This window comes from Manis pentadactyla, chromosome 1 (assembly GCF_030020395.1).
Source record: "Manis pentadactyla isolate mManPen7 chromosome 1, mManPen7.hap1, whole genome shotgun sequence".
NCBI lineage: Eukaryota > Metazoa > Chordata > Mammalia > Pholidota > Manidae > Manis > Manis pentadactyla.
In genome coordinates, this window is record NC_080019.1 from 197,029,001 (window position 1) to 197,053,668 (window position 24,668).

The 24,668-nt window shown below is 49.8% G+C and overlaps 1 protein-coding gene across 17 annotated transcripts in view; it reads left to right on the top strand.

Annotated features, from left to right (window-relative positions):
- The window catches only part of PCBP3 (poly(rC) binding protein 3), a 291,192-nt gene that overhangs the window by 220,883 nt on the left and 45,641 nt on the right, over positions 1–24,668 (top strand). For 13 of the 17 annotated variants that reach the window (XR_008998804.1, XM_036912110.2, XM_036912112.2 and 10 more), the window contains exon 2: positions 13,426–13,559. Coding sequence is in view for 12 of the 17 variants with exons in the window: in XM_036912110.2 (XP_036768005.1) it covers positions 13,550–13,559 (10 nt within the window). In the remaining 5 variants the exon portion in view is untranslated. Of the gene's footprint in view, positions 1–13,425; positions 13,570–16,029; positions 16,163–16,666; positions 16,761–24,668 lie in introns of those variants that run through there. The other 4 variants (XM_036912123.2, XM_036912117.2, XM_036912129.2 and 1 more) reach the window with 2 other exon arrangements.

Here is a 24,668-nt window from a genome sequence, read left to right on the forward strand (position 1 = left end):
ACTGTAGGGTACCTTTTTGTTCTACTGATGGTGTCCTTTGCTGTACAGAAGCTTTTCAGCTTGATATAGTCCCACTTGTTCATTTTTGCTTTTGTTTCCCTTGCCCAGGGAGATATGTTCATGAAGAAGTCGCTCATGTTTATGTCCAGGAGATTTTTGCCTATGTTTTTTCCTAAGAGTTTTATGGTTTCATGACTTACGTTCAGGTCTTTGATCCATTTTGAGTTTACTTTTGTGTATGGGGTTAGACAGTGATCCAGTTTCATTCTCTAACATGTATTGTTATCATTTGTTAATGAAGTAATGAAGTCGCCAATTTTAATTTCCAATGAGGTAAACAGTGATAGATAAAATGCACATACGTAAAAACACTTTGGGGTCCCCAGTGCTTTCCTGGAGTAAAAAGGTCTTGAGACCCAGGGCCTGGAGGCTGGCTACCCTCCTGCTGTGGGGCTTCCTGTTAGCCTCCTGGTGTAGAGAGCATTGGTTAGGGGTGGGGGGCAACAAACAAGGCTTTGTGTTGCTCAGTCCAGGCTCCCCAGCTGTGGCCTCACACGTGTCCTGTTGTCTCTGGCCCTCCTTGGGCCCTGCCTGCCCATCGCCAACCACCCCCCGCCCCACCCCCTCCCCCTCCCTGTTCTCCAAGAGGCAGGCTTCTCTGGATGAGTTGGGAACCTGCAGTCCCCAGGCTCGATTGTAAGCTCTGGGACCGTGCATTTGGGGACACATGGGCCCTGCTGTGACCCACATCTTCCTCTGCCCAGGGCTCTGACTAGCCCATAGGCAGGGACAGATGTCCCCTCTGCACCACCCAGAGCCTTGTAGCATCTGCATAAACATGGGCCATGGGGACCTTGCGAGCCGGGGCCCACTGGACAGGCCCAAAGCCATGACAGCTCACCAGGGTCCCCCCCAGAGGAGCCCCATTTCCTGCAGAGGCCAGGTGCCTCTGTGCACACTGCTCCTCCAAGCAGCCCTCCCCGGCAGTTCCCCAGTGCAGCTTTGTGTCAGCCTCTGCAAGGGGACCAGGCAGCCTTGTCACTGTGGCCGAACACAAGTCAGAGGCCCAGCAGCAGTGGAGCTGACAGTGAGGACGGACGGGGGGGAGAGAGCAGGGGACTGAGGCACCCCGAAGGGCCCTGCTTCTGAAATTAAATCCCCATCTTTCCACAGTTAGTAAATCATTTTTAATAAAACAGGATTGGGGAATGTGGCCTAATAATAGCATGTATAAGCTAGCTTCAAGAGGCTGGAGGTATTTCATGGTTAGGCTTTCCCCAGAAGGGAGGGGACCCAAAAGGCGCCAGATTGCTATCTGCTCCTGTCGCCAACGTGCATGAAGGAGCAGCCCCAACCCCCTGCGCTCCTGCGTGGGCCCTGCCTCCTTCTGGCTCCAACGGAGCCCTCCACGCCACTGGTGGTCTTGGCAAATATTCCCGATCCAGGTTGCCTGCCCGCTGTCTTGTCCTGGGCCTGAGGTCCTTTTCCCTTTGTCCCTGCCTCATGGGAAGAACCCCCTGTGGAGGAGCACTGTTCCTCAGCCCCACACAAGGGTGCCCAGAGTCTGTCCAGGTGACACTGAGGCTTGGCAGAGCCACGACAAGTCCTCCTGTCCCACAAGCTCTGTTATCAGAGCTCCTGCCCTCTCCCGGGGTCCCTTGCTGAGCACGGCACCCTTTGTGTTTGGTCCTATCCCACTGGGTCTCCGAGTCCATCACACGGTGCCCAGCACACCAGAGTGTGGCCCTGCTTTCCTCTCATTCCCACAAAACAAACTGTGGACACTCCATGTCTGAGAAGGCCATGAGTCCACGGGCGCCAGGTCAAAGGGTACAGGTCTGGCTGCAGCTTCTGTTCTAGGCCAGGTGTTCGCAGTGTGGTTCTGGGCGTGTCCCCCATGTCAGTGGTGCCAGTCACAGGGTGACTTATGTCTGAGACACACTTGGAGTCCATATTCTAAGAAATCAATAACCAGGGAAACGCATCACCAAGGGCCAAGTTTGCTGGGCTGGAGCACTTCCTGGGCCGTGCAGACCGCTGGTCCCATGACCCAGCTGGTGGGGGAGGTGTGACAGCTCTCCCAGGCTCCAGCTGCCATCCAGTCTGATGTCTGCTTCGGGCAGCCTTCCTCATGGCCTCATGACAGAGCCACCTCAGCAGCCCCGCCTTCCCAGGTGGCTGCCGCCCACAGGCAGCGTGAGCTCTGGTGTGGGGCACATAGCTTGAAGTCAGCACGTCTGAAAGTTCACCCAGGTGAAAGGCCAGCAGCTCCAAATGAAGTGCTCTTTGGAAACCAGGTGTGGGCTTTCAGAGCACAGCCCAGAGGCAGGCGGTGGAAACACTCCTCTATAAAGGCACAGAGCTGCTGTTGGAACTGGCCTGGGGAGCAGAGAGGTGACGTCTGACATGATGAACACATACTCTCGGCAAAACCTGGAAACACCAGTCTGAGTGCTGAGCATGCCAGTGCCATTACAGAGAGGGTGGGAAGAGGCTAAGAGGCCCACAGTGAGTCCAAGAAAGAGCTGCTGGAAACACAGGCACTGGCCCTCCTGCCAGCCTGGGGAAGAGCCCACAGCCTGAGGCCTGTCAGTGCAGGTCTGCACAGCTCCTGATGACCCGTGACTGACTCCCCTCTCAGTGCCATGGAGGTTCTGATGAGCGGCACTCAGCATAGGCCAGTCCTCCTAGGAGCTGGCTGCACATCTGCTGAGCCAACAGCCAAGGTAGGACAGGCCAGAGCCAGGGAACAGCTGGGCCACACGCAGGGCCCGGGAGGCTGCCGGAAGGTGGAAGCACGAGTTGTTTGTTAAATCCCAGCCTCTTCCCCACCCACCTGATCCTCTTCAGGGCATCCTTGTGGACCCGTTATGGAAGTCCCATAGCGCCTGAGGTACACTGTGCCCCCGCTGGGGGTCCACTCAGGTGTTTGGGTGTCAGCAGCAAAGCCCAAATGCTCCAGGGGTTCCTAGCCCAGCTCCTGGGCCTCTGCTGAGCAGGAGTACCTTAGGCAGCAGCTCTGCTGGCCGCACGTCCACCTGAGAAACCAGAGGCAGAGAAACCGTCACTGGGTGGAAGCCCAAAAAGACTGGGGATGCTGAGTGCTTCCAGGTGTGGTTTAGTGGCCCTTGGTCTGCCCACACTGGTGTTTGAAGCTTCATAAGAGGCATGTGTGAGCTACAAAGACCAGGGGGCTGCAACCACAGGCTTGTTTCCTGGACATGGGCCTGAACCCCAAACCAGACTGCTAGTGCAGTGGTGTTTTGCTGGCACCATTATTAGTCAGACCAAATGGCTTCAGAGCAGGGGCCAGGCTAGCACACCTGCCAATGAGGCCAAAGACAGATGGACACTGGCCCAGGGCCCTATGCTTGACAGCCTGGGGTCCTTGAGCAGTAGGCAGGCATGGACCTGGCCACCTTATGGGAGAGTGCGCATAGATAGGCATGGAGAGCCAGTGTCTGGGCAACTCTGGGAGGACAGTCCCCAGCAGCTGGCGGTTCTGCAACTTGGCCCTCAGAGGAGGGAGAGGGCAGCAGGGTGACAGAGGCAGCCTCAGCCACAGGCACGGCTTCACCAGGCAAAGCTGCCTGGCCCTGCAGACCCTGATCACGGGGGCACGGAGGAGGTCTGGAGAGCAGCCTTGCAGTGCCACCAAGGGCGGCCCCTCCTCCACCAGCAGTGGGCTGCTGCCTGCTCTGAGCCGTGGCTGAGGCTCTGCCTGCCCAGATGTGGGCCAGCCCTGCTTCAGAGCTGACTCCTTCCACCTGGTCAAGCCTAATGGCTCCTCTGAGTTGCCCTGATACCTCCTCACTCCTTGCTCACCTGATCCAGCACCAAACCCTCTGAATTCTGACCCCAAAGCGGACCCTGAACACCCCTCCATCCTGACCTCCCCAGTCACTGGGACCAGCCACACCCCCAGCAGCCAGAATAACCTTTAAAAAACATAGCTGCACTGTGACCATGTCCCCACCGTGCACCAGCCTGTCCTCTGCTCTTATTAAAGTCCCCGTTGCTTAACGGCCCACCAGCCTGCTTGTCAGGCATCTGCAGATGCTCCCAGCTCAGGGACAGCACTAGGCTCCAGCCCACACGCCCTGCTATGTGATGACTTGGGCTTCCCTCCTTCTGGGATGCCACCGTGCCCTCCCCTTGAACCTGGGCTCCTTTGTGACTACAGCACAAGTGACACAGAGCCATTTATGCATTCGAATTCCAGAAAGTGGCTGGCCCTTGGGATCCTAGCCCTTGGGCACACTGCTGTAGGGAAGTGCAGCGCCGGTTCACCAGCATCATGTCACATGGCACAGATAGGTCCGCAGGAAGCTTTTCCAGCTGCCTTGTTATTTCCATGTGCCAGATCAGGAAGGTCTGGTTGCTGTGCCAAGGGAATCTGTGTGGACCGTCCTCCCTGCATCTGGTGGTTGCTTCCTTGATGTGTCTTGTTACACTTGATGGTTGAGTTTGCAGTTTTAGGTATTGTAGTTTTATTAGAGTTTCTCTGTGATGTATTTCAACTTTGCTATGACATTACTTTTAGCTTTTTATTTTGAAATAATCACAGACTCACAGGAAGTGGCAAAAATAGTACAGAGTCTCCTGTAACATTCGTCCAGCTTCTCTCAGACGTGATATTTTACACAACTATAATACAATACCGACAGCAGGAAGATGGCATTGGTGGAGTACTGTCAGTCAGAAGACAAACTTTATTACAGTTTTAACAGTTTTTACCTGCACTTGGTCATGTGTGTTTGTGTACAGCAGCGGCAGTGGTGGTGGTGACAGTAGTGGCAGTGCTTGTAGTAGCGTTGATATTAGTAGCGCAATAGCAGCAATAGTGGCAGCCATCATAGTGACTGTAGTCCGAGCAATCGTAGCAGTGATCACGGTAGTCATAGCAGTGATGGAGGGATAGTCATAGGTCTGGCAGTTTTATCCGCGCACAGATTTGCATGACCACCTTCACAGGCTACAATGCAGAGCTGCTCCTCCATCACCACAAGGATCTGCCTTACGAGACCCTCAGGTCGTCACTCACCCTCCCTGCTCCCATCTCCAGCCCCCGGACACAAATAATTAGTTCTCAGTCTTTATAATTATGTCACTTCAAAAATGTTGTATACACAGAGTCATACAGTTTGCAACTTTTTAGAGTGGATTTTTCACTCCACATGAGACCCCTAAGGTCATCCCATCCATTGCACTTGTCAGTAGTTTGTCCTTGCTTGTCACTGCATAGCATTCCACGCTATGGATTGACCAGAGTTAAACCGTTCACCCATTGAGGGACATTTGGGTGTTTTCCAGCTTTTAGCTGTTAGAAATAAAGCTGCTGTGTAAGTTTAAGCACAGATCTTTGTTAACATGGGGTGTTTATTTCTCTGGGATAAATGCCCAAGAGTGTAATTTCTAGGTTGCATAGAAGTGTATGTTTAGTTTCATAATAAACTGTTTTTCCAGAATGGTTGTACCATTTTACATTTCTACCAGAAAGATATGCAAGACTCAGCTTCCATACATCCTTGCTAATAAGTGGTCCATTGCTATTTTTTAAAGCTGTTCTAATAGGTGGATAGTGATACCTCATTGTGGTTTTAATTTGCATTTCCTTAATGGCTAATGATGTTGAACATCTTTTCATGTGCTTATTTGCTATCTATATATTTCCTTTATGGGAATACCTGTTCATGTCTTTTGCTCATTTTCCAATTGATTTTTTAAATGTTTTACTGTTGAGTTTTGCATTTACTTTATATGTCCTGCATACCAGTCTTTTGTTGGATATATGCTTTGCAAGTATTTTCTCCCAGTCTATAGCTTGTCTTTTCATTCTCTTAACAGGGTATTTTGTAGAGCAAATGTTAATTTTTATTAAATCCAACTTACCAATTTTTCCTTTCATGGATCACACCTTTTAGGTCAAGTAAAGAACTCTTTGCCCAGCTCTAGATCCTGAAGATTTTTCTCTTCAACATTTTAGTTTCTTGTTTTACATCTAAATTTGGGATCCATTTTGAGTTACTGTTTATATAAGGTGTGACTTAAGTGGAGGTTTATATTATTGCCTTTCCAGCTGCCCCAGTATTGAAAAGACTACCCTTTCTCCATTGAACTGCTTTTCCACTTGGTCAAAACTCAGTTGAGCATCTCTGGTTGGGTTTATTTCTGGGCTCCCTGTCCCACCCCACTGATCCATACTGTACTGAGTACAGTAGTTTGAAAGCAAGTCTTATTTCATCGAGTGATTCTTTTTGCTTTATTCCTCTTCTCAAGATATTTTTAAGCTACTCCAGGGACAGTGCCTTTCCATAGGTTTAAAATACACCTGTGCCTACCAAAAACTCTTGCTGAGATATTCACAGGAATTGCCTTCAATTTCTGCATCAATCTGGGGAGAAATGACACCTTTTCTATGGTTGAGTCTTTTAATCCATGGAGATATGTTTTTCCATTATTTAGGTTTTTAAATTTTATTTCATTAGCTTTTTGCAGTTTTCAGTGTACAGTTCCTACATATGTCTTGTTAGGTGTATAAGTATTTTATTTTATTTTGAGCAATTTTAAATAATGCTGTGTTTTTAATTTGGGTTTATGTGTATTCACTGTTAGTATCTAGAAATGCAGTTAATTTTTGTATAATACCCTTATATCTGCTACCTTTCTGAACTCATTTATTAAGTTGGAGTTTTCTTTTGATTTGTAGATTCTCGAGATTTTCTAGGTAGAAAATAACATCTGCCAATAGAGAGTTTTATTTCTTCTTTTCCAGTCTCTATGCCTCTGCTTCATTTTTCTTGCCTATTGCAGTGGCTGGAAGTCCCAGTGAAAATAAAAGCTGTGCAAGCGGGCAGCCTTGCTTCACTCCCGACCTCAAGGTGAAGCATCCAGCCGATCACCATTATGTCGAGGCTGTTTATCAATCTGAGATAATTTTCCTCTATCCTCAAGTCACTGGTAGTCTTTATCATGAGTAGGTGTTGAATTTTGCCAAACACTTTTTGTATATCAATTTATATGATCATATGGTTTTTATACCTTAGCTTGTTGATATAATGGATTATACTGATTGACTCTTTAATATGTACCTAGCCTTGCATACCTGGATAAATCCTTTTTGGTCATGGCATATAATTCTTTTACACATTGCTGGATTCAGTTTGCTAATTAAAAACAAAATTTTTTAAGTTTATTTGTGTCTGTGTTGATGAGTAAGATGAGTCTGTAGTTTTCTTTCTCTGCACTGTCTGTATCTCCGGTTTTGGTATGGAGTGACAGTAGCCTCACAAAGGGAGTTGGCAAGTAGTCTCCTATTTTCTCTAAAAGATTGTCCAGAGTTGGTGTTCATTTGTCTTTGTCTTTACATGTTTGTTAAAACTCTCCAGTGAAACCACGTGGGCCTGGACCTTTTTTTTACAAGCTCAGTTTCCTTCCTGGCTGTAGGGATGTGGAGAGTGTTTGTTCTCACTTGGTAGATTTGTTGATCCTCTTTCATGTCTCCTCTTTGAAGTCTCCTAGAAATTGGCTTTAAGCATGTTCATAAACGCTCACTGAACCATTGTATGATGGCTGCTTAAAATCCTGGTGAGAAAATTCTAACTTCTGTCATCTCAATATTTAGCATTTGGTTTTATTTTCTCTTTCATTGTGAGATTTTCCTGGTTTTAGGTATGACAACTGATTTTTGTTTGTTGGGATATTCTGGATCTTACATAAATCTCCCGTCTTAGCAGGCCTCTGCCATCCCCGAGGGGGGTGCCTTGCTACTAGAAGCTGGGGTGGAGGTCCAGGCCCCACCCTTGGTGTCCCTGACTTCATGGGCAGGGGGAGGGTGCCTCGTTACTGCTGGATGGAGTGGAAGTCCGGGCTCTCCTCTCAGCCTCCTCTGATGGGGACAGTCACACAGTGTGTGTGTCCTGTCCCCTTCACCTGGGTAGGGCAGGCACTGTCAAAGCTTCCTAGCTGGCTAGGTTTCCTGTATCCAGTCCTTTGCCTAGAGAGAGAACAGGCTTTTCCTGAGACTTTTTCTTTCTGTGTCCTTCAGCATTTTTCAGTTTGGGGCCTTTCCAGTGACCACTTTGGAGTCTGTGGGAGGGAAACCAATACACACAGTGGTGACCGCACTGCCATATCTCTCTTCAGTCTAAGGACGCCAACACTCGGCCTTCTCTCCACCTTTCCCAGGTTTCTTATGTTTGGTGCGTGTTTCCTGTCCAGAGACTTTAGCTGTGCTTGGCAGGAGATGTAGGGAGAGCCCAGGGCCCTTGTCTTCCTTTTAACTATTGCAGGCTTCCGTGCTACCTCGATTGTTCTCAATCCATGTCATCAGAGGGGTTGTGTATGTTTAGACCTTTTTCAGAGAAGTAGATTTTGTTTGTTCCTTTTCTCAGTTGGCTCTAGTTTCTTCTTTTCTTAATTTCTAATCTGTTCTTTATTGTTGCTACCCTCTTTTCTGTCTCTTTCCAAGTTCGCAAATTGGATTTTTTACTCATTAGCTTTTGGCCATCCATTATTCCTTAATATAGGCTCTTAAAGATGTGAGTTGCCTTGTGAGTTCTGCTGTAGCTGCTTGCCACAATCCTTGCATGCAGTAATTTTATTGTTGATGTCTAATTATTTGCTGCTCTCCTTATATTGTTCCCATCCATTTCTTATTTAGAAGCATTTTATAAATGTTATGTCTGTGGGTGTTATAAAGCTCTTTTGCTAATGGTTTCTAATTCATCTAGGGGGTGGAGAGCATAGTCTACTGAACCCATGTCTCCAAAATTTTTGAAACTGCTTCACAAGTCAGAACATCACCAGCTTTTTTTTTTTTTGGTGGGGTTTATTTATTATTTTTTTTATTAAGATATCATTGATATACAATCTTATGAAGGTTTCACATGAGCGACATTGTGGTTACTACATTCACCCATATTATCAAGTTCCCTCCACACCCCATCGCAGTCACTGTCCATCAGCGTAGGAAGATGCTATAGAGTCACTACTTGTCTTCTCCGTGCTATACTGCCTTCCCCATACCCCCTCTACGTTATGTGTGCTGATCATAATGCCCCTTAATCCCCTTCTCCCTCCCTCCCCACCCACTTCCCTTTGAGAACAATCACCAGCTTTTGCACTGTTCTCTTGAGAGCTTTGGGAGGATGTGTGACCTCTAGTGTCAGGTGAAGGCTTTTACACACTCACCCTCATGTTCTGTGGGTTGCTCGAACATCCCACTGTCGCTGCATTTGTACTGTGCTGTGTGGGCATCACTGAGGAGGAGTGTGGCCTTTCCCCCAGGTGGCAGTTTGTCACTGGTCAGACCAGACGGGGTGTCACTCATCTGCCCCAGTCACGGGCTCTCAGCGTCCGGGTGCTTCTTCACAGCACACAGACAGCTGGATAATCTTCTGACTGGGTCTTACTGAGCCTCCTAACTTCTCCTGGCTGCCTCTCCTGCCCCTCCGCCCTCAGCCTGCCCCACACAAGCAGCTGCCTGCTGGGGCTGGCATGCAGTGGTGCAGCATGCCCCTCTCTGTCTCAGCAGAGCCCACCTGCCCCATTCTCCCAGAGCCTGTGTCCTCCCAGAGTGTCCCCATCTGCCTTTCCCACACCCACCTCCTGCTGCCCTCACCTCACCAGCCACCCCTGCTCGTGTTCTCCTGGCAGGAGGGGGAGGGGAGGAGCCCAATGGAGAGCAGGTGGGTAGTACAATGCCTCACCTCATGGCTGTCTGAGGTTTCCGACCTGGTGAAGCCCATGCTTTCCACGAGGAGCCCAATAACAACGTGAGATACACACTTGTTAGGGCGTGTGTGCCTGTGTGTGTGCATGTGTGCAGTTTGCAGCTGAATGGGCTTCTTTTGTTTGAACTGTGCCCAGGAGGGGCAGTGACATCCTTGGGGACTTGTCCTTTGAAGCTGATTTGTTGTGGCGGCTGTTGTACAAGACATTAAAAACCACTGCCTCTGTTGCTAAGTGAGTCGCACACAGTGGCAAGGAGAGGAATCACATCCCCTGTTTCTGCTCAGTCTCCTTTCTTAACACCAACTGTGTTTTAAGTAGAGAACAGCAGAGCATTCCTCCCGCCCCCTCCCACCCCAGACCTTCACTGTTACTCATATCCAACCCACAGGGTGCTCGGTCTCCCCAGCTTCCTGAGGCACATTGGTAGTGTCGGAAGAAGTGGGTCATTACATGAGTGTGTCTGTCATATCATGTTAAAGATTTCTGGTCTCGTGGTGTTCCTTACCAATGTAGGGATATACAGGGCTATATATATTTAGTAAACTAGCTCCCTTTAGATGGTTCTGAAATGATACAAATTGCAAATGGAATGTCATTTGGTTAAAGTTCATTAATTTCTGGTTTTATTGCCTCATTATCAGAGAGTGCCACCTGCACTATTTCTGTTTTCTGTAGCTTATCAAGAGAACAGTCCTGCCTGCTAGGTTCCTGAGAACCTCTTTGGGGATGGGGCCATGAGTCTCTGTTCCATCTGTTTTCTTCCACATAACACTCCTACTTTAATTTTGACATTCCACTGTCTTCAGAACTGCTCATTGTCACTGAATCTGTGTCCTAGATGAGTGGCCCTTTTCAGAGAGGAACCCTCCATTGTCCATGGGAAGAAAGAGGCCTTAGGGCTCCTAGGGACCTGCTGCTTCCTTGCATCAAGTTTAAATGATGGCTCTTGTTTTTACTCACTTACCTCCCTGACTTACCTTTGGAGCTGTGCTGGAACACACGGCATGAGGTGGCTGGTTCCTGCTGGCTGCGCCCCAGTAGGCCCAGGCTTCAGCTTTCTTTACCTACACATTGTTTACCACTTACTCATCCACTTTCCACATTCCAGTGTTGTGTTGAAAACTCTTGTTGGCAGTTCTCTTTCTCCTGACTTCTGAGTGCTGGTGGGTTCGCGGCCTTCTTTTCTGTGAGTGTCATTTTAGTGCAGTTTCTATAAGGGTGAAGAAAAAGTGTGAATTCTGCCTTGTTTAATGAGAAGTTTCTTCTACTGCTTTAAAAAAAAAACTTCTGAGTATTTATTACCTTAGACTTTTCAATTGAGTATAATCATATACCATAAAATTCACACTTTTAAAGTGTACATTTAGTATTTCCGAGTATATTCTTTTGACAGTGCCACCATCGCCATTGAATCACAGGACATTCTCATCTCCCCAAAAGAACCTGTCCCCGTTAGCTGTCACTCCCTGTTCCCTCTTTCCTCAGCCCTGAGACTTCTGGCCGCCTCGTCTCTGTGGACTTGCCCGCTCTGGACATTTCATATCAACCAGTGGCTTTCTGTGTCTGGCTTCTTCCCTTGGTATAGTGTTTTTGAGGTTCATCCATGTTGTATCCATTGGTCGTTCATTCCTTTTTTGTGGCTAAATGATACTCCACTGTAAGGATGTGCCAAGTGTATTTTTCCGTTCACCAGTGGAAGGACATGTGGGTTGTTTTTACCTTTTGGCCATTGTGAGCAATGCTGCCATGAAGGTTTTTGTGCGGACGTTTTCAGTTCTCATGGTGTGTACTCAGGAGTGGAACTGCTGGCTCATATGGGAGCTGTGTGCCTCGCTTTCTGAGGAATCGCCGGCGGATCCCCAGACCTGCCTCTCTTTTCTGGGTCCACGCCAGCCTGATGAGGGCTCCTGTTCTCCTCAGCCTTGCTGCCGCTTGCTGCCTTCTGTTTTTTCCCTCGTTCTTCTTCAAATTATTATTTTCTGATTCTTCTTTTAATTACTGTTATTGCCCTCCTTAGGTGGATATGAAGGGGTATTTCATAGTGATTTCAATTTGCATTTTTCTAATGGTTAATAGTATTGAGTTACTTATCATGTGCTTATTGGCCATTTGTAAACCTTCCCTGGAGAAAGAAATATGAATTCACACCATTTGCTCATTCTTAATTCTTTTTCTAATTGTTGAGTTGTTGGAGTTCTCTACATAGTCCGACATTAATCCTTTCTCAGATATATGATTTGCAAATATTTCTCCCATGCTATAGGCTGTATTTTCATTTGTGCCTTTTGAAGACTAAAGTTATTAATTTTAATAAAATGTGTCTAGTTCATCTATTTTTTGTTGTCATGGCCTGGAGCCTCATGCCTGTACACTTGCTGGTGTCATATCCATGAAATCATATCCACAACCAGCATCGTAAGGATTTTTCCCAGTATTTTCTTCTGAGAGCTCTATAGTTTTAGCTCATAAGTCTTTGATCCAGAGCAGATTTTTGTATATGGCATGAGGTAAGGGTCCAAGTTCATCATCTTGCTTGTGGATGGCCAGTTTTCCCTGCGACAATGGTTGCAGTGATTATTCTTTCCCCATTGAATTGTCCTGGCACGTCTGTTGAAAATTCTTCCATTGCTCTTTGATGATTCCCAGTGGACCTTAAGGCCTGACTCCACAGGCAAGGTCTCTGGACCTTCCTTTCGTAACACACTGAACCTTTTACTGCACTTGTGTGTGACTGTCTTCCCAACTGCGGGCCCATATGGAAGAGGAAAGTTTTTATTCAACATTATCTTTTGTGGAATTTTCTTATATTTGGTATTTTCTCATTTATTTCATTTTGAACCTCAATGTATTTTATGGGTGGGACATTTTAGCTTGAAACAAACTCAGTGTTGTTTATTCCCTAAAGCAGTCACCTGATCAGCTCAGAGAAACGTAAAGACATTTAACACAGGTTCCTAAGTATTTTTGGTGCTATGACCTCACAACTCCAAGTGTTGGATGCTGTTATAAACAAGCCTCTTAAGATGTCTACAACAGTTACTTGTGGAGGTCATAAATATACACCTTATGATAAAGATAGAAAACACAGCAAATTGAGGATAATGTTGTAAAGATGGGTACTTGTGACTAGCGATTCAATTTCCCGTTTAGGCAACAAATGTGAATTCAAAAAGTAGAAAATCAAGAAACTGAGACCAAGGTGACAGTGATGTGCTCTGGAGAAACGTCAGGTGGTGCAGAAGGCAGCTCTCTTTGGACAAAATTGTACGCTGAAGAGGAAAGGTCTGAACGAAATCATTATGTCAGCTATGAATGTTGAAAACTAGCAATGTACTTATATTAATATGTAATTTCATAAATGTTTTATTTTTAAATCAGTGTATATACATATAAATATAATAAAAACTATGAGCAGAAAGTTGACTGATTCATTTACATTCCCAAAAGTTTGTACAGATTCACCAAGAACCTCTTTTGGGCTCCCACTCAGACAATGGAGCCTCAAGCCCAGAGCTGCCCCTGGGGGCGAGCTCTCACCAGCATCTCTCCACCACATCTCCCCTGCCCTCACGTTGGGTGCCTGAGAAGTGTCCGGCGCACCGCTGGCTGAAGGGAAGCAGTGCCCTCACAGCCCGGTCCTAAGGACACGGCCGCGCGCTGGGCGCTCACACGCCTGTGTCTGTGTTTCAGGTGAGCGGGCTCCACAGCAAGAGCAGCCCCTCCACGAGGCCCCACCTCCGGGTCAGACGCGCTCAGGTGCTATAAGTCTACTTGTTTGCTGCCTATGGATCTGCCCCGACCGTAGAGCCTGCTTATGGGGGAAGGTGAGTGACGGTGAGCATCTTTGCTGCTTGTTTGTTTGCCAAGAATGCATGTAACACAGTCCAGCTGACTCTGGAAAAAAGAAGTACGTTCAGAGCGGGACAGATGTATTTTTCCCTCTGGCCTCTGACATGGTTTCAGCCAGGGAGTGGTGCCAGGGAGAGGAGACAGGGGCAAGGGGCAAGGGGCAGCTTGATAAAGAAGACAGTCCATGCAGATGTGATGACCAGGCCTGGCTGTATAATCTATTAATCCAGATTCACAACACAAGCATTACTTAGGTTCTGAGCTAATGTACCTCCCAGGTGGTTGTCAAAGAGATGTGTGCATCTTTAAAAAGTCACAGATCTTTATGAGGGACGGTGGCCCCCCACCAGCCCCGAAGTTCTCATTCCCAGCGCTGGCTCCTGCCCTGCCCTGCCTCAGTGCCGGCTGTGTGCTTCAGGTTTCTGGTTTCAGCTCAGCATCACTAATCCTGTGCTGCTTGCCCCAGTTCCGTGAGCCTGTGTCCTGTGTCTCAGTCTTTGCTTTGTTCTTCCCATGGAGGAAGCTTGAAACCATTTCAGCCTCTGGGTGTCTGGGCTGAATGTCAGTGAGTGGTCACAGCAGACTACAATCTGCTGGGCGTGGACAGCAGCTGGATCAAACAGCTCCTTTCACATGACTGGTGTGCCCCAAACTGTGGTCACGGGGGAGGCGGCTGGTTATCTAAACCAGAGCTGGACCTGACCAGGGTTCTTCGGCGCATGTGCAAGAAGGGCCAGGAGCACCCCCAGGCCAATGCTGGGCTCTCAGCCTGCCTAATCCCTGGCCAGCATTTGCCAGGTACCCATGCGTCAGTGGCCTGAGCATCTGACCCCATGTTAGGCATGGGGTGTAGCTGCAGAAGTAATAGGTCACCTTCTACTAAGTAAACCCATGGCCATCTAGCAGGTGCCTGGCCCTGTAGCCCAGCCATCCCCAGGAACCCAAGGGCCCCAAGTGCCCAGTGTTGGTCAACCACCAGGGGGTGTAATGCTTGCAAGCACTGTCCCCCTCCCTATCCTCTGGTCCCATCTGCCATGCACCCTCCAGCCTGACACTGCCCCTGGTCCCATTCTCAGTTCTCGCCTGCCTTGGTTTCTCTTGGTTCCATGCAGCTTGCTGGTGGCATGATGTCCCCGTTGCCACCACCCCTCAGTTTCCTCAGGCCTTTTACGGCCCCCATACCCTCTGATCTATCTCTGGGGTGCTGGCTCTGGTCCTGGATGTCCCTCCCGCACACATCTTCCTTTCTATCTGGCCTCTGTGCTCCCACCTGCACATGAACAGGCAGGCCTGCCTGCCAAGATCCAAGGCCTGCCCCTGCCAGACCCACCAGCCAGTGTCCAGCCCAACCCCATACTCTCAACCACACTTGACCCATCAGCCACCCACTGGGCAAGAGCATAGCCCTCACAGCTGAGCTTTATGGCTGTGAGCAAGGCCACATGAATGTCCTGTTCTTCCCATCCTCCTCTGCATCAGTGAGGACAGACCCCACATGGGGCCCTGCTGGAAGGCATGCATCAACCGACGGGGCCAGGCCCATGGCAGGGCTGCCTGCATGCTGCTCCCTGCACCCCCTCCTCTGCCTGGCCACTAAGTGCTGATGTTGCCAGGACCCGGTGTGCCATGAGGCGCGGCGGTGGAGCCTGCCCTGGGCGGGTGGAAGCACCGGTAATGGCCCTCGTCATGGGGTTGTTGCTGGCCAAGCCATTTGTCACCATGCGCCAGGGCTTCCAGTGCACATCCCTTACCCAGAGATTACATCTATAAATTGCATTCCAAGGAAATAAGAGGGGCAGAAAGAGGACCACCCAAGGATTATCATCAAAGACTATTTAGTGTAATAATTCAGAAACCTGGAACATGCAGTTATCACAGATTGGTTACATTCTTAGGCAAAAAAATGTAAGCTGGAATGCATAAAATAGAATATGGGAGTAATTTATGACTTATGTAGATTTAAATATATCAACATAAAAAAATAATATACAATGTTAAGTGAGAAAAACAAGATAAATGGATGGTTTTGTCCCATTTTTGTTAAAAAATAAAATGCATACCTACTGGAAAACAGTCTGAGTAGGGTAGACCTCAAAATAACCTGGTGTCTCTGGGTAATGATTTTATGATCTCTCTGAGTAGGCTATTTTTGCATATATGCATCTTGCTTTTTTTCCTGTAGTGAGCATCCAATAGTTGTGTAATTAAAAAATTTTTTTCCTGTAACGGGCAGTTGGCTGACTTTGGCAGGAAGGCCTGCAATGCCCTACACTCCCTGTGCACCTCTGCTGGCCTGGAAAGCCACAGTGTGTTCTGTAGGCTGTTGCCATAGCTGGCTCACACCCCTGCAAAATGCACACCCGTCCCACAGCCAGCAACTCCCCTCTGCATTTGTTTTACCATGACCTGTTAGGTGTTTGCATCATGTGTCTGCATCTGATTTCATGTAAGATGCTGAGATGAAGGTGATGACTCAGGAAAGGTGGAGCTGGAGCGACTTCCTGCTTTTGGTGGTGGAAGGGCCTGTCCTGAGGGTGGGCCACGGGCATCCTTCGTGCTGCCCAGACACCTCAAGATGGTGTCCTCCATTTCTAAGCTTCTGCAAGTGGCAACCTGGTGGGGCTGGATCGGGAAGCTCTGGGCCCACGCACGACAAGGGGGGTGGGTAGGAGGGTGTTTGCGGTTGGTGCTGTTTCTGCCCGGCTCTGCTGAGGAGATGTCACCGCGGTTCCAGGACCAGCCACAGGCAGGGCCCCTCCCAGGCAGACGGCTGCCCGCAGCAGTGACAGCTGCTCCTGAGGGCTGCCCTCTGATTAACAGTGGGCCCTGGGGCTCTTTCCCCCACACCCTGTCCCCTTCCAGGGCTTTAGCCCTGTGGCCGTCACTCTGATCTGTGCACCGGCCCTGTCTGTGGGCGGGAGTCACTGACATGACAGTGCATCCATGCCTCCAACAGAGGCATCTGGGTGAAAAGTAGGTCACATGTGCCTGGTCCCATGTCACGAGGTTTCCAACCTGAGGCCAATGGGATTTGTAGCCTCCTTTGGTAGGACAACACTCCACGCCAGTTCTCCTCCTTCAGCACTTCATCCTCCCTAAGCAAGGAGAGTGACCATCTGTCTGACAGAAGCATCCAGCCGGCCCTTCCCATCCTCGCAGAGCCACTTTGCTCCTAGGTAAGGGGCGCGGGGGCCAGGCCGGGGCTGCATGGGCCGTGGGTCCACACGGGGGCCGAGAAGCTGGGTGTGCCAGTTGTCGCCAGCGGCGCCAGGAGGGGCCGCCATGCAGCCCAGTGCTGTCCTGCGGTGGGGGAAGTGGGAGTCATGTCTGTGCGTTGCTACTGACCTTGGGGTGATGGCATTCATGTCAGGTCCCCTGCTCAGTAATATGGCTCCTTTTTATGGATCGAGGTCAACTAGGTAGAAGAATGAACGTAGTCACGCAGACGGCTGTCAGTCAGTGACCCTGGGATAGTGCTGGGAGGGTGGCCTCCCTGCGGCCCGGGGCCTGCGCTCTTGGCATTGGTGAACATCGGCCTCTGATGGGAACAGGTTGCCGCTGCCTTCCGCAGTGTGAATGAGAACACTGGGAATTCCACATCTCCGAGTAAGGCCAGCTCGCATGTATGGGTGATGTGGAGAACGCGCGCTTTGGAGCTTGGCACTTAATGCTCTTACCTCTGGCCAGGCCGGACAATGTGCTTCCACTGTGATAGAGCAGATATGGAATGTGTAATAGTTTAAAGGTGTAAAATGAATGTGAATTTTGTAGCTTACAAATAACAAAGTTTCTTTTTTGCCTGTCCTCTAAATGAGCTGAAGTATTCTGTTAGTTCAGAATCCTTTTGATGAACACATCTTAGCAAGTAATGAGTAGCATATAAAATGTTTGCGATGTCTGTATAGCCACTGACCACTGGGACCACATTTAGACAAGTGATGTGCTCCTGTTTTGGGTTTGCTGGGAAAAAATGTTTCCAGCAGTGGTGGGCTAAACTAAAGTTATGGGATTTGGTTTGAGGATGTTCTGTTGGGGAGAAGCTTTTGTCCTTCAGAGATATTTAACATTTGTATTATAACTAGCTTTCCAGGAAACAGGTCCATGGCCAAGTTCATTGACGTTAGATGTAAACACTCTACATTTTAGGTGTAAAAATAGTACTTGCTTGGTAGCAGAAGCAGGTTTTCTCCTCTCGAAAGTGGTGCCTCCCAGCATCACTGTGCACCCAGGGCCCACCCACCCCATCACTGTGCACCCAGGGCCCACCCACCCCGGGCCCACCCACCCCCTCCGGTGGAAGCCTTTGAGCGGCTCTCACGTGATGCTTCTGAAACGCTCCTTCTCTCCCATCCTCCAACCTGAAGACTCTCCTACCATTTCATTCAGAGAAGGCAGAAAATGTTTTTCGTATTCATGATCATAAACACTTCTTTTATGCCTAGGGAAAGTTTGCAGTGTTTAACAGACCCCTTTTTCCTGCCCCTCCTGCCCCGGGGCCCCTGAGCAGGAGAGCACAAGCCCACAGTCAGCCAGCGGGCAGCAAGACTAAGGTGCACTGCCCCGACGGCTGTGTGTCAGTAAGACGGATGGGAGCCCCCTGATTATTGCCTTTAGGAGAAGTGAGAACTTCTGTCCCTAGAAATACAACCTGCGCCCTGCGAGTGTTACAGGATGATTTTCCCTACTTACTGGTGGCATAGGTGATTGTTTTTCTAGAAATAGCTCAAACGAGCAATGCAGAGGCAGCAAGGCCCCTGCCCTGTGCACTTCTTAGAGGAAGAGGGTCCAACACGAAGCCAGCGGATGCTGCCCCTGGCCCAGGCATGTCTCCGCCCATGCCCGCCTGTGCTGTGCACGCCCTTCCCTTCCCACCTGCCTGGGTGCAGATAACTCAGCTGTCCTACCAGCATGCTCAGTGCTTCCTGGGGTGGTTCGCTTGGGACTGAAAGGCCTCGGGTGGAGCTGGGCCTGACTGGCCTCTGCATGCCCTGCTAACCGCCAGCACTGTGTTTGGTGGGGGGGGTGAGCCTTCTGTGAGGCCGGGCTCTGTGCAGGAAGGCACATTGGCACCATGGGAGGAAGCTCAGGAGGATTTGGGGCCCCAAGCACCCCACACCTGAAGCCTTTGAAGAGACATCTTCATTCTGGCTGAGGTGGGGGCTTCAGATCCCGGAGGGCTGGGGACCACAGGCGGGCGCTGTGCCTTGGGGCCACAGGGCTGTCGGAGCAGCAGAGCTGGTGCACATGGTCTATCCTGCAGGAGGGAGCCAGGGCTTCCTTCTCTTTGAGTGTCAGCTGCGATAGTTTAATGAACAGTGTGGGACTGTGGTTCTCCAAGAGGGTCCTGGACCTGAGAACTGTCTGGAGAGGCAGATTGTTAGCGCCCCTGCTCCAGCCTCCTGAGTCAGAAACTCTGGGATGGGCCTGGTCAGTGACTGGCCAAACCTTCCTCGCATGGTGCTGATGTCCACGTGAGTTGGAGAGCCGCCAGCCCCACCGTGCAGGATCGAGTATGGTCGATGGTCCTGCAGTGCTCCTGGTATCTTGGGCCAGTGATCTGAGGACACAGCCAGGGTGGAGGCTGAGTGTCCTACCTGAGCTGAGGGGAGCCCTGAGGTGTGGTTTGTGTGTTTAATGGTGCATGTGACCCCGGTGTGCAGCCCTGTTCTTACAGAACTGAGGTCTTGCAGGGCCTCTTCCGGCTACACCTCTGCTACACAGTAGACCCCATCGCCCAGCAGTTCCCACCTGCCCACCTGCTGAGCAGGAGCTGGAAAAACAGAAGAGCAGGACTGTGAGGAAACCCTCCGTGTACAGGCAGGCAAGAGGGCAATGTGGGGGAGCTTCAGGACCCCACTGCCTCATGGCCCCTTTGTCTGAGCCACGGTGACCACAGGCCACATCTGCTGGGTGGTTGGGGAAGGAAGGGGGGGCACTGCAGGGTGGCAGGACCCATGGTCACATCCTGCATCTCGGAGTCCCGGCTGCCTCTGGGACAGCCCCGGAGACACCCTGTCTCTGCCTGAGGCTCCTGCTCCTGAAGCCCAAGTGCCCTGGCCTGCATGCAGCCCCCACATGAAAGCGTGTGCATGGGGGGCATCATCAAAACCAAAAGAGTCCAAAAGGTGTAAAAGCCCTAATTAGGGGCACAGTACTGGGTGAGAACCAGCAGAGAGCAACGAAACCCTCTGACAGGAGCAGGTGTGGGGGCACACCTGGAGGGAATGGGTTTGTTTTATTTTGCTTTAATACAAGTGGCATTTAAATCAATAGGAATGGGTCAGCTCTTCCATAACTGTGCCTATTAAGAGAAATAAACACCAATTCTAGAACTTTACTGCAGACCAAATGTGTCTGAGCTGAGGTGCCAAGCTGCAGAGGTCTCAGCAAAGTGTTCCAGCGTTAAAGCCTGTCTCTCTGGGGAAGGGCACCCTCGGCCAAGCGCATCCCACAGGTGGCAGATGGACAGGTGGCCATACCTCTGTGCCCACCTGCCAGGTCTGGAGCGGCCTGCTGCTGGGGGACGGGACAGCAGCAGGTCACAGCGACATGGAAGGCTGCGTGCCCTCACATAGTGCTGTGCTGAAAAAACACAGGGGAGCCCATAGCCAGCCCATGGTGACTGCATCCAAGCAGACTCACATAGAGGATGGCAGATCTGTGTGGGCCGCAGGGCCACAAGTGTCGTGCATGTGTGGCATGGGAACCCCAGCAAGTTGCCCCCCCACCAGGAATCTCTCCCCTGAAGATGTGAGCACACGGAGATTTATAGGGGAGGAGGGGACCCTCATGCCCCCGTTAGGATGGCAGGCTCTGTGTGGGAGTGGAGGGGAAGACAGCATAGCTCGAGGCCCCTGCAACTGATGCCATTGAGGGGAGAAGGGTGAGCCACTGTGGGGCCACGCTAACGCCACACATTGAAGTCCACGCAGCAGTGAGCTAAGTAGCCTACCGGGAGCCCAGCTCCATTGCCTGAGCGCCGAGGGCCTCAGGAATGCTGTCCCACTGGAAGAAGCCAGACACAGAACCATGCCCATCATGGGTGAAGAGCAGTGGGGGACAGTGGCATCCATGGGTTGTTGGGGTGGGGCTGGCTGGGCTACAGATGGCCAGGGTGCCTCTCCTGGGGTCTGGGGTGTCCCATGTCATGACCTGCAGGCACAGGTAAGTGCACATGTGGAAATCAGCCTACACGCGTAGGCTTTATGTGTTTTACTGCTAGTGAGTCGTAGCCGTGTACAACCAGTCACAGACACGCAGTGGGACCTCATGCAGGGCCTAACAGTGGCATGTCTGTCTGGAGATGCAAAGAGAGCATCCGGAGGGAGCGGCTCCCCAGGGCCCCAGGGCTGCTTTGCCCCCTCCGTCTCGAGCACCTCTAAGAGCCCAGGCCCTGTCCCCCGCAGCCCTCAGCCCCCGTGGCTGTCTGCTGACAGTGGCTTTGCCTTACTGTTTTGTTCTTTACTGGTTGTAAAAAGGATTCTGCTCTCTCAGTGAAATCTTTTAAAAGCCACATTTAGACATATATTTTGACTGTTGAGTGTCCAGATGCAGATTGGTGACAGGACTGCCGGCCTCAGTGGAAGCCTGGGTTCCAACTCTCTGGCTCAGGCACTGTGGCCCAAGGGGGTGGCCGTGGGAGTCAGAGGTATTCCTGTTCCTGCCCATCTGTCTAGCCACCTCCATGGCACCTGTGTCCAGGACAACTCCTGGCTGGCCTTCAGCAGCCTGGCCCCCGAGAATCACCACTGTTCCCACCCCGTCCCAGCCCCTTGTGCAGCTCCCAGTCAGCAAAGACCCTGGCCCATGGCGCAGTGGAAGTAGGGAGGCATGCTGGGACCTGATGGCTGAGCAAGGGGGGAGACCCAGGGGGCATGACATCACCTAAGGCAGGTCTCCTGCCTCTGTTGTGTCATTGTGTCCCCAGCTGTGTGTCCTGTCAGGGGAGTCCATGGGGTCCTGGGTCGGCTCTGAGCATCTCTCAAAACCTCATTTCCAATATGGGAGAATATATTTGTAAATGACATATCTGACAAGGTGTTAATATCCAAAATATGTAAAGAACACATACGCCTCAACAACCAAAAAGCAAATAATGCTATTAAAAAATGGGCAGGGGATATGAAGAGACAATTCTCCAAAGAAGAAATTCAGATGGTCAACAGGCACATGAAAAGATGCTCCACATCGCTAATCAGGGAAATGCAAATTAAAACCACAATGAGATATCACCTCATACCAGTTAGAATGACCAACATCAAAAAGACTAGGAACAACAAATGTTGGTGAGGATGTGGAGAAAGGGGAACCCTCCTACACTGCTGGTGGGAATGTAAACTAGTTCAACCATTGTGGAAAGCAATATGGAGGTTCCTCAAAAAGCTCAAAATACAAATACCATTTGACCTAGGAATTCCACTCCTAGGGATTTACCCTAAGAATGCAGCAGCCCAGTTTCAAAAAGACAGATGCACCCCTATGTTTATCGCAGCACTATTTACAATAGCCAAGATATGAAAGCAACCTAAGTGTCCATCAGAAGATGAATGGATAAAGAAGATGTGGTACATATGCACAATGGAGTATTATTCAGCGATAAGAAGAAAACAAATCCTACCACTTGCAACAATATGGATGGAGCTCTAGAGGGTATTATGCTTAGTGAAATAAGCCAGGTGGAGAAAGACAAGTACCAAATGATTTCACTCATCTGTGGAGCATAAGAACAAAGCAAAAACTGAAGGAACAAAAACAGCAGCAGACTCACAGAACCCAAGAATGGACTAACAGTTACCAAAGGGAAAGAGACTGGGGAGGGTGGGAAGGAAGGGAGGGATAAGGGGGAAAAGGGGCATTACGATTAGCACACATAATGTGGGGGGGGGCACGGGGAGGGCTGTGCAACACAGAGAAGACAAGTAGTGATTCTATAGCATCTTACTATGCTGATGGACAGTGACTGTAATGGGTTATGTGGTGGGGACTTGATGATGGGGGGAGTCTAGTAACATAATGTTGCTCATGTGATTGTATGTTAATGATACCAAATAAATAAATAAATAAATGTTAAACTGCAGTTGGAAAAAAAAGAATACACATGCTGAATACTTTTTTATACTCTTTAAGCAGAGAATGAAAATCTCAAGACCTCTGACTCTACTTGGATAAATTAGAAGGGCATGATGTACATGTTCTAGGTGGGTGTGATGGCCATAGTTTTTAAAAAGTAATTCAATGAAAACCTAAAAATGCATTAAAAAGAAAACCACTTCCATTACACTTCGGTCCCGCTGCGGCAAAGTCCTTGTTCACCAAGCCTGCAGGAGCTACTTCTTCCCCACGGGACACAGAGGGCCACGTGGGAGACCCAGACACCTATCTGCAGATTCTGTTGGGTTCCCCTACGCAAAAGCTATCCGTGGGCTTATAAATCCGCTTCTATGGTTTGGCAAGTGGAAATGCTGAGCTCAGTGGTCACACACTCAAACAGAATGAAAGCAAGCCTGTTCCAGTAAATGAAATGCAGCAGGCGTGGCAAGATCTGTGGGATTAAGGGGCCATCAGCAGATTGTGGAGTCCAGGGGATTAAGTCTCAGGGAGCATCAGCTGGGGGGAGGGGATGCCACCCTGCCCAAGGTCAGTACGGTCGCTGCTGCAGGAAGGTCAGGCCACACTGCCCAGCCACTAGCCACCGTCAGGGGCCCAGGGCCCATTGCTGCTCCACCTCTCCATTGTCCAGGGTGGGTCTGGCCTAGGGAGGTGCCCCCGGGTCTCAGGCTGTGCCTCAGCCTCCTGCCTCGGCCTCTCTCAGCAGGCTCCCCAACGGAGGACCCCCTGCAGTAGGGTCAGCCTAGCGGGGGCATTTGGGGATGGGCCCACCACCACCAAGGCCCCTTCCTGCCTCCTGGCCTGCCCCCCTCCCCCTCCTGCCTGGGCTTCCTGCCCAGGACTGTAGTAAGTGTACCATCCTCGGCGGTGGGCAGGGCCATGGGCTGGGGGTTTCAGTGGTGCCCAGCCCAACCAAGGCTTGAATGTGTGTGTTTCCAGGAGGTGCCCCAGCCAGCTGCCATCCTGTGTCCTCTCTGCTGATCTTCATGGCCCAACCCCACCCGCAGAGGCACGCAAGCACAACCTCCTCTGAGGTTTACCAGGCATTTTCACCCAGCGGTGCCAGGCTCAGTTTCTGACTCATGGTGCTCTTGGCTTTTAAGCTGATTTTGTGTAGCCTTCACTCATCCTTTAAACTTGAAGTTTTTGTTGTCTTTTTCACTTCTTGTCTAAGTTGCTTTTTTTCCTCCAGAATTTATTTTGGTTTAATTTTTGTTCTCTGGGTCCTCTCCCTTTGTACCTTCATAAAGCTGGTCTGTTTCTACTACACTATTTATTTAAAACCCTACTTTCTCTTAAATTGCCCTCATTTTATGTCCTGTAGGGTTTTATTCACATTTATTGTCTCTATTTTTATTTTTCTTCTTTTTTTCTCTTCAATTTTCCTTTACATTATTTGGGAGGATTTTTAATGGTTTTGGTTGCTTTAGCTTATATTTTTAAAAACATTTTATTTTTAGCAGATGCTGTTTGTCAATGTTGTGATATTAATATTAAAATATTAAGACCTGAAAAGAAATGACCTGCTAAACTAATTCTAGTTCAGTTTTCCAACATAGTGTAATGTGATCCGGCCCAGCTGCTGAATAAACCTATTAAACACATCCGTCCACGCACCCAGGAGGCCCACTGGCAGGAGACGGAGCTCAGGGCTGGTGCAGCGAGTGTGGGCGATGTCCCCTCGTGTGCCTCCCATGCCCCACCGAGACACTGAGCGGCCCCGCACTCGCTGCCTGTGCCCTGGGTGGCCGCACGAGGCTTCCCCAGCCTTTTCTTTGTAACTGGTTGGTGTTTGTTTCCTTAAAAACCTCATGTACTCAGCTAATCCTTGCCTCCTGCTTTGCACACTGATAGCACAACTCCCTCTCCATTATTTTATCTAAAATTCGTACCTGACTCCCACATTTTTCTTGGTATAAACTGGCATCTGTGTCCCTTTGTTGTAATGGAAGCTGGAATTAAGAGCTCTCTGCCCC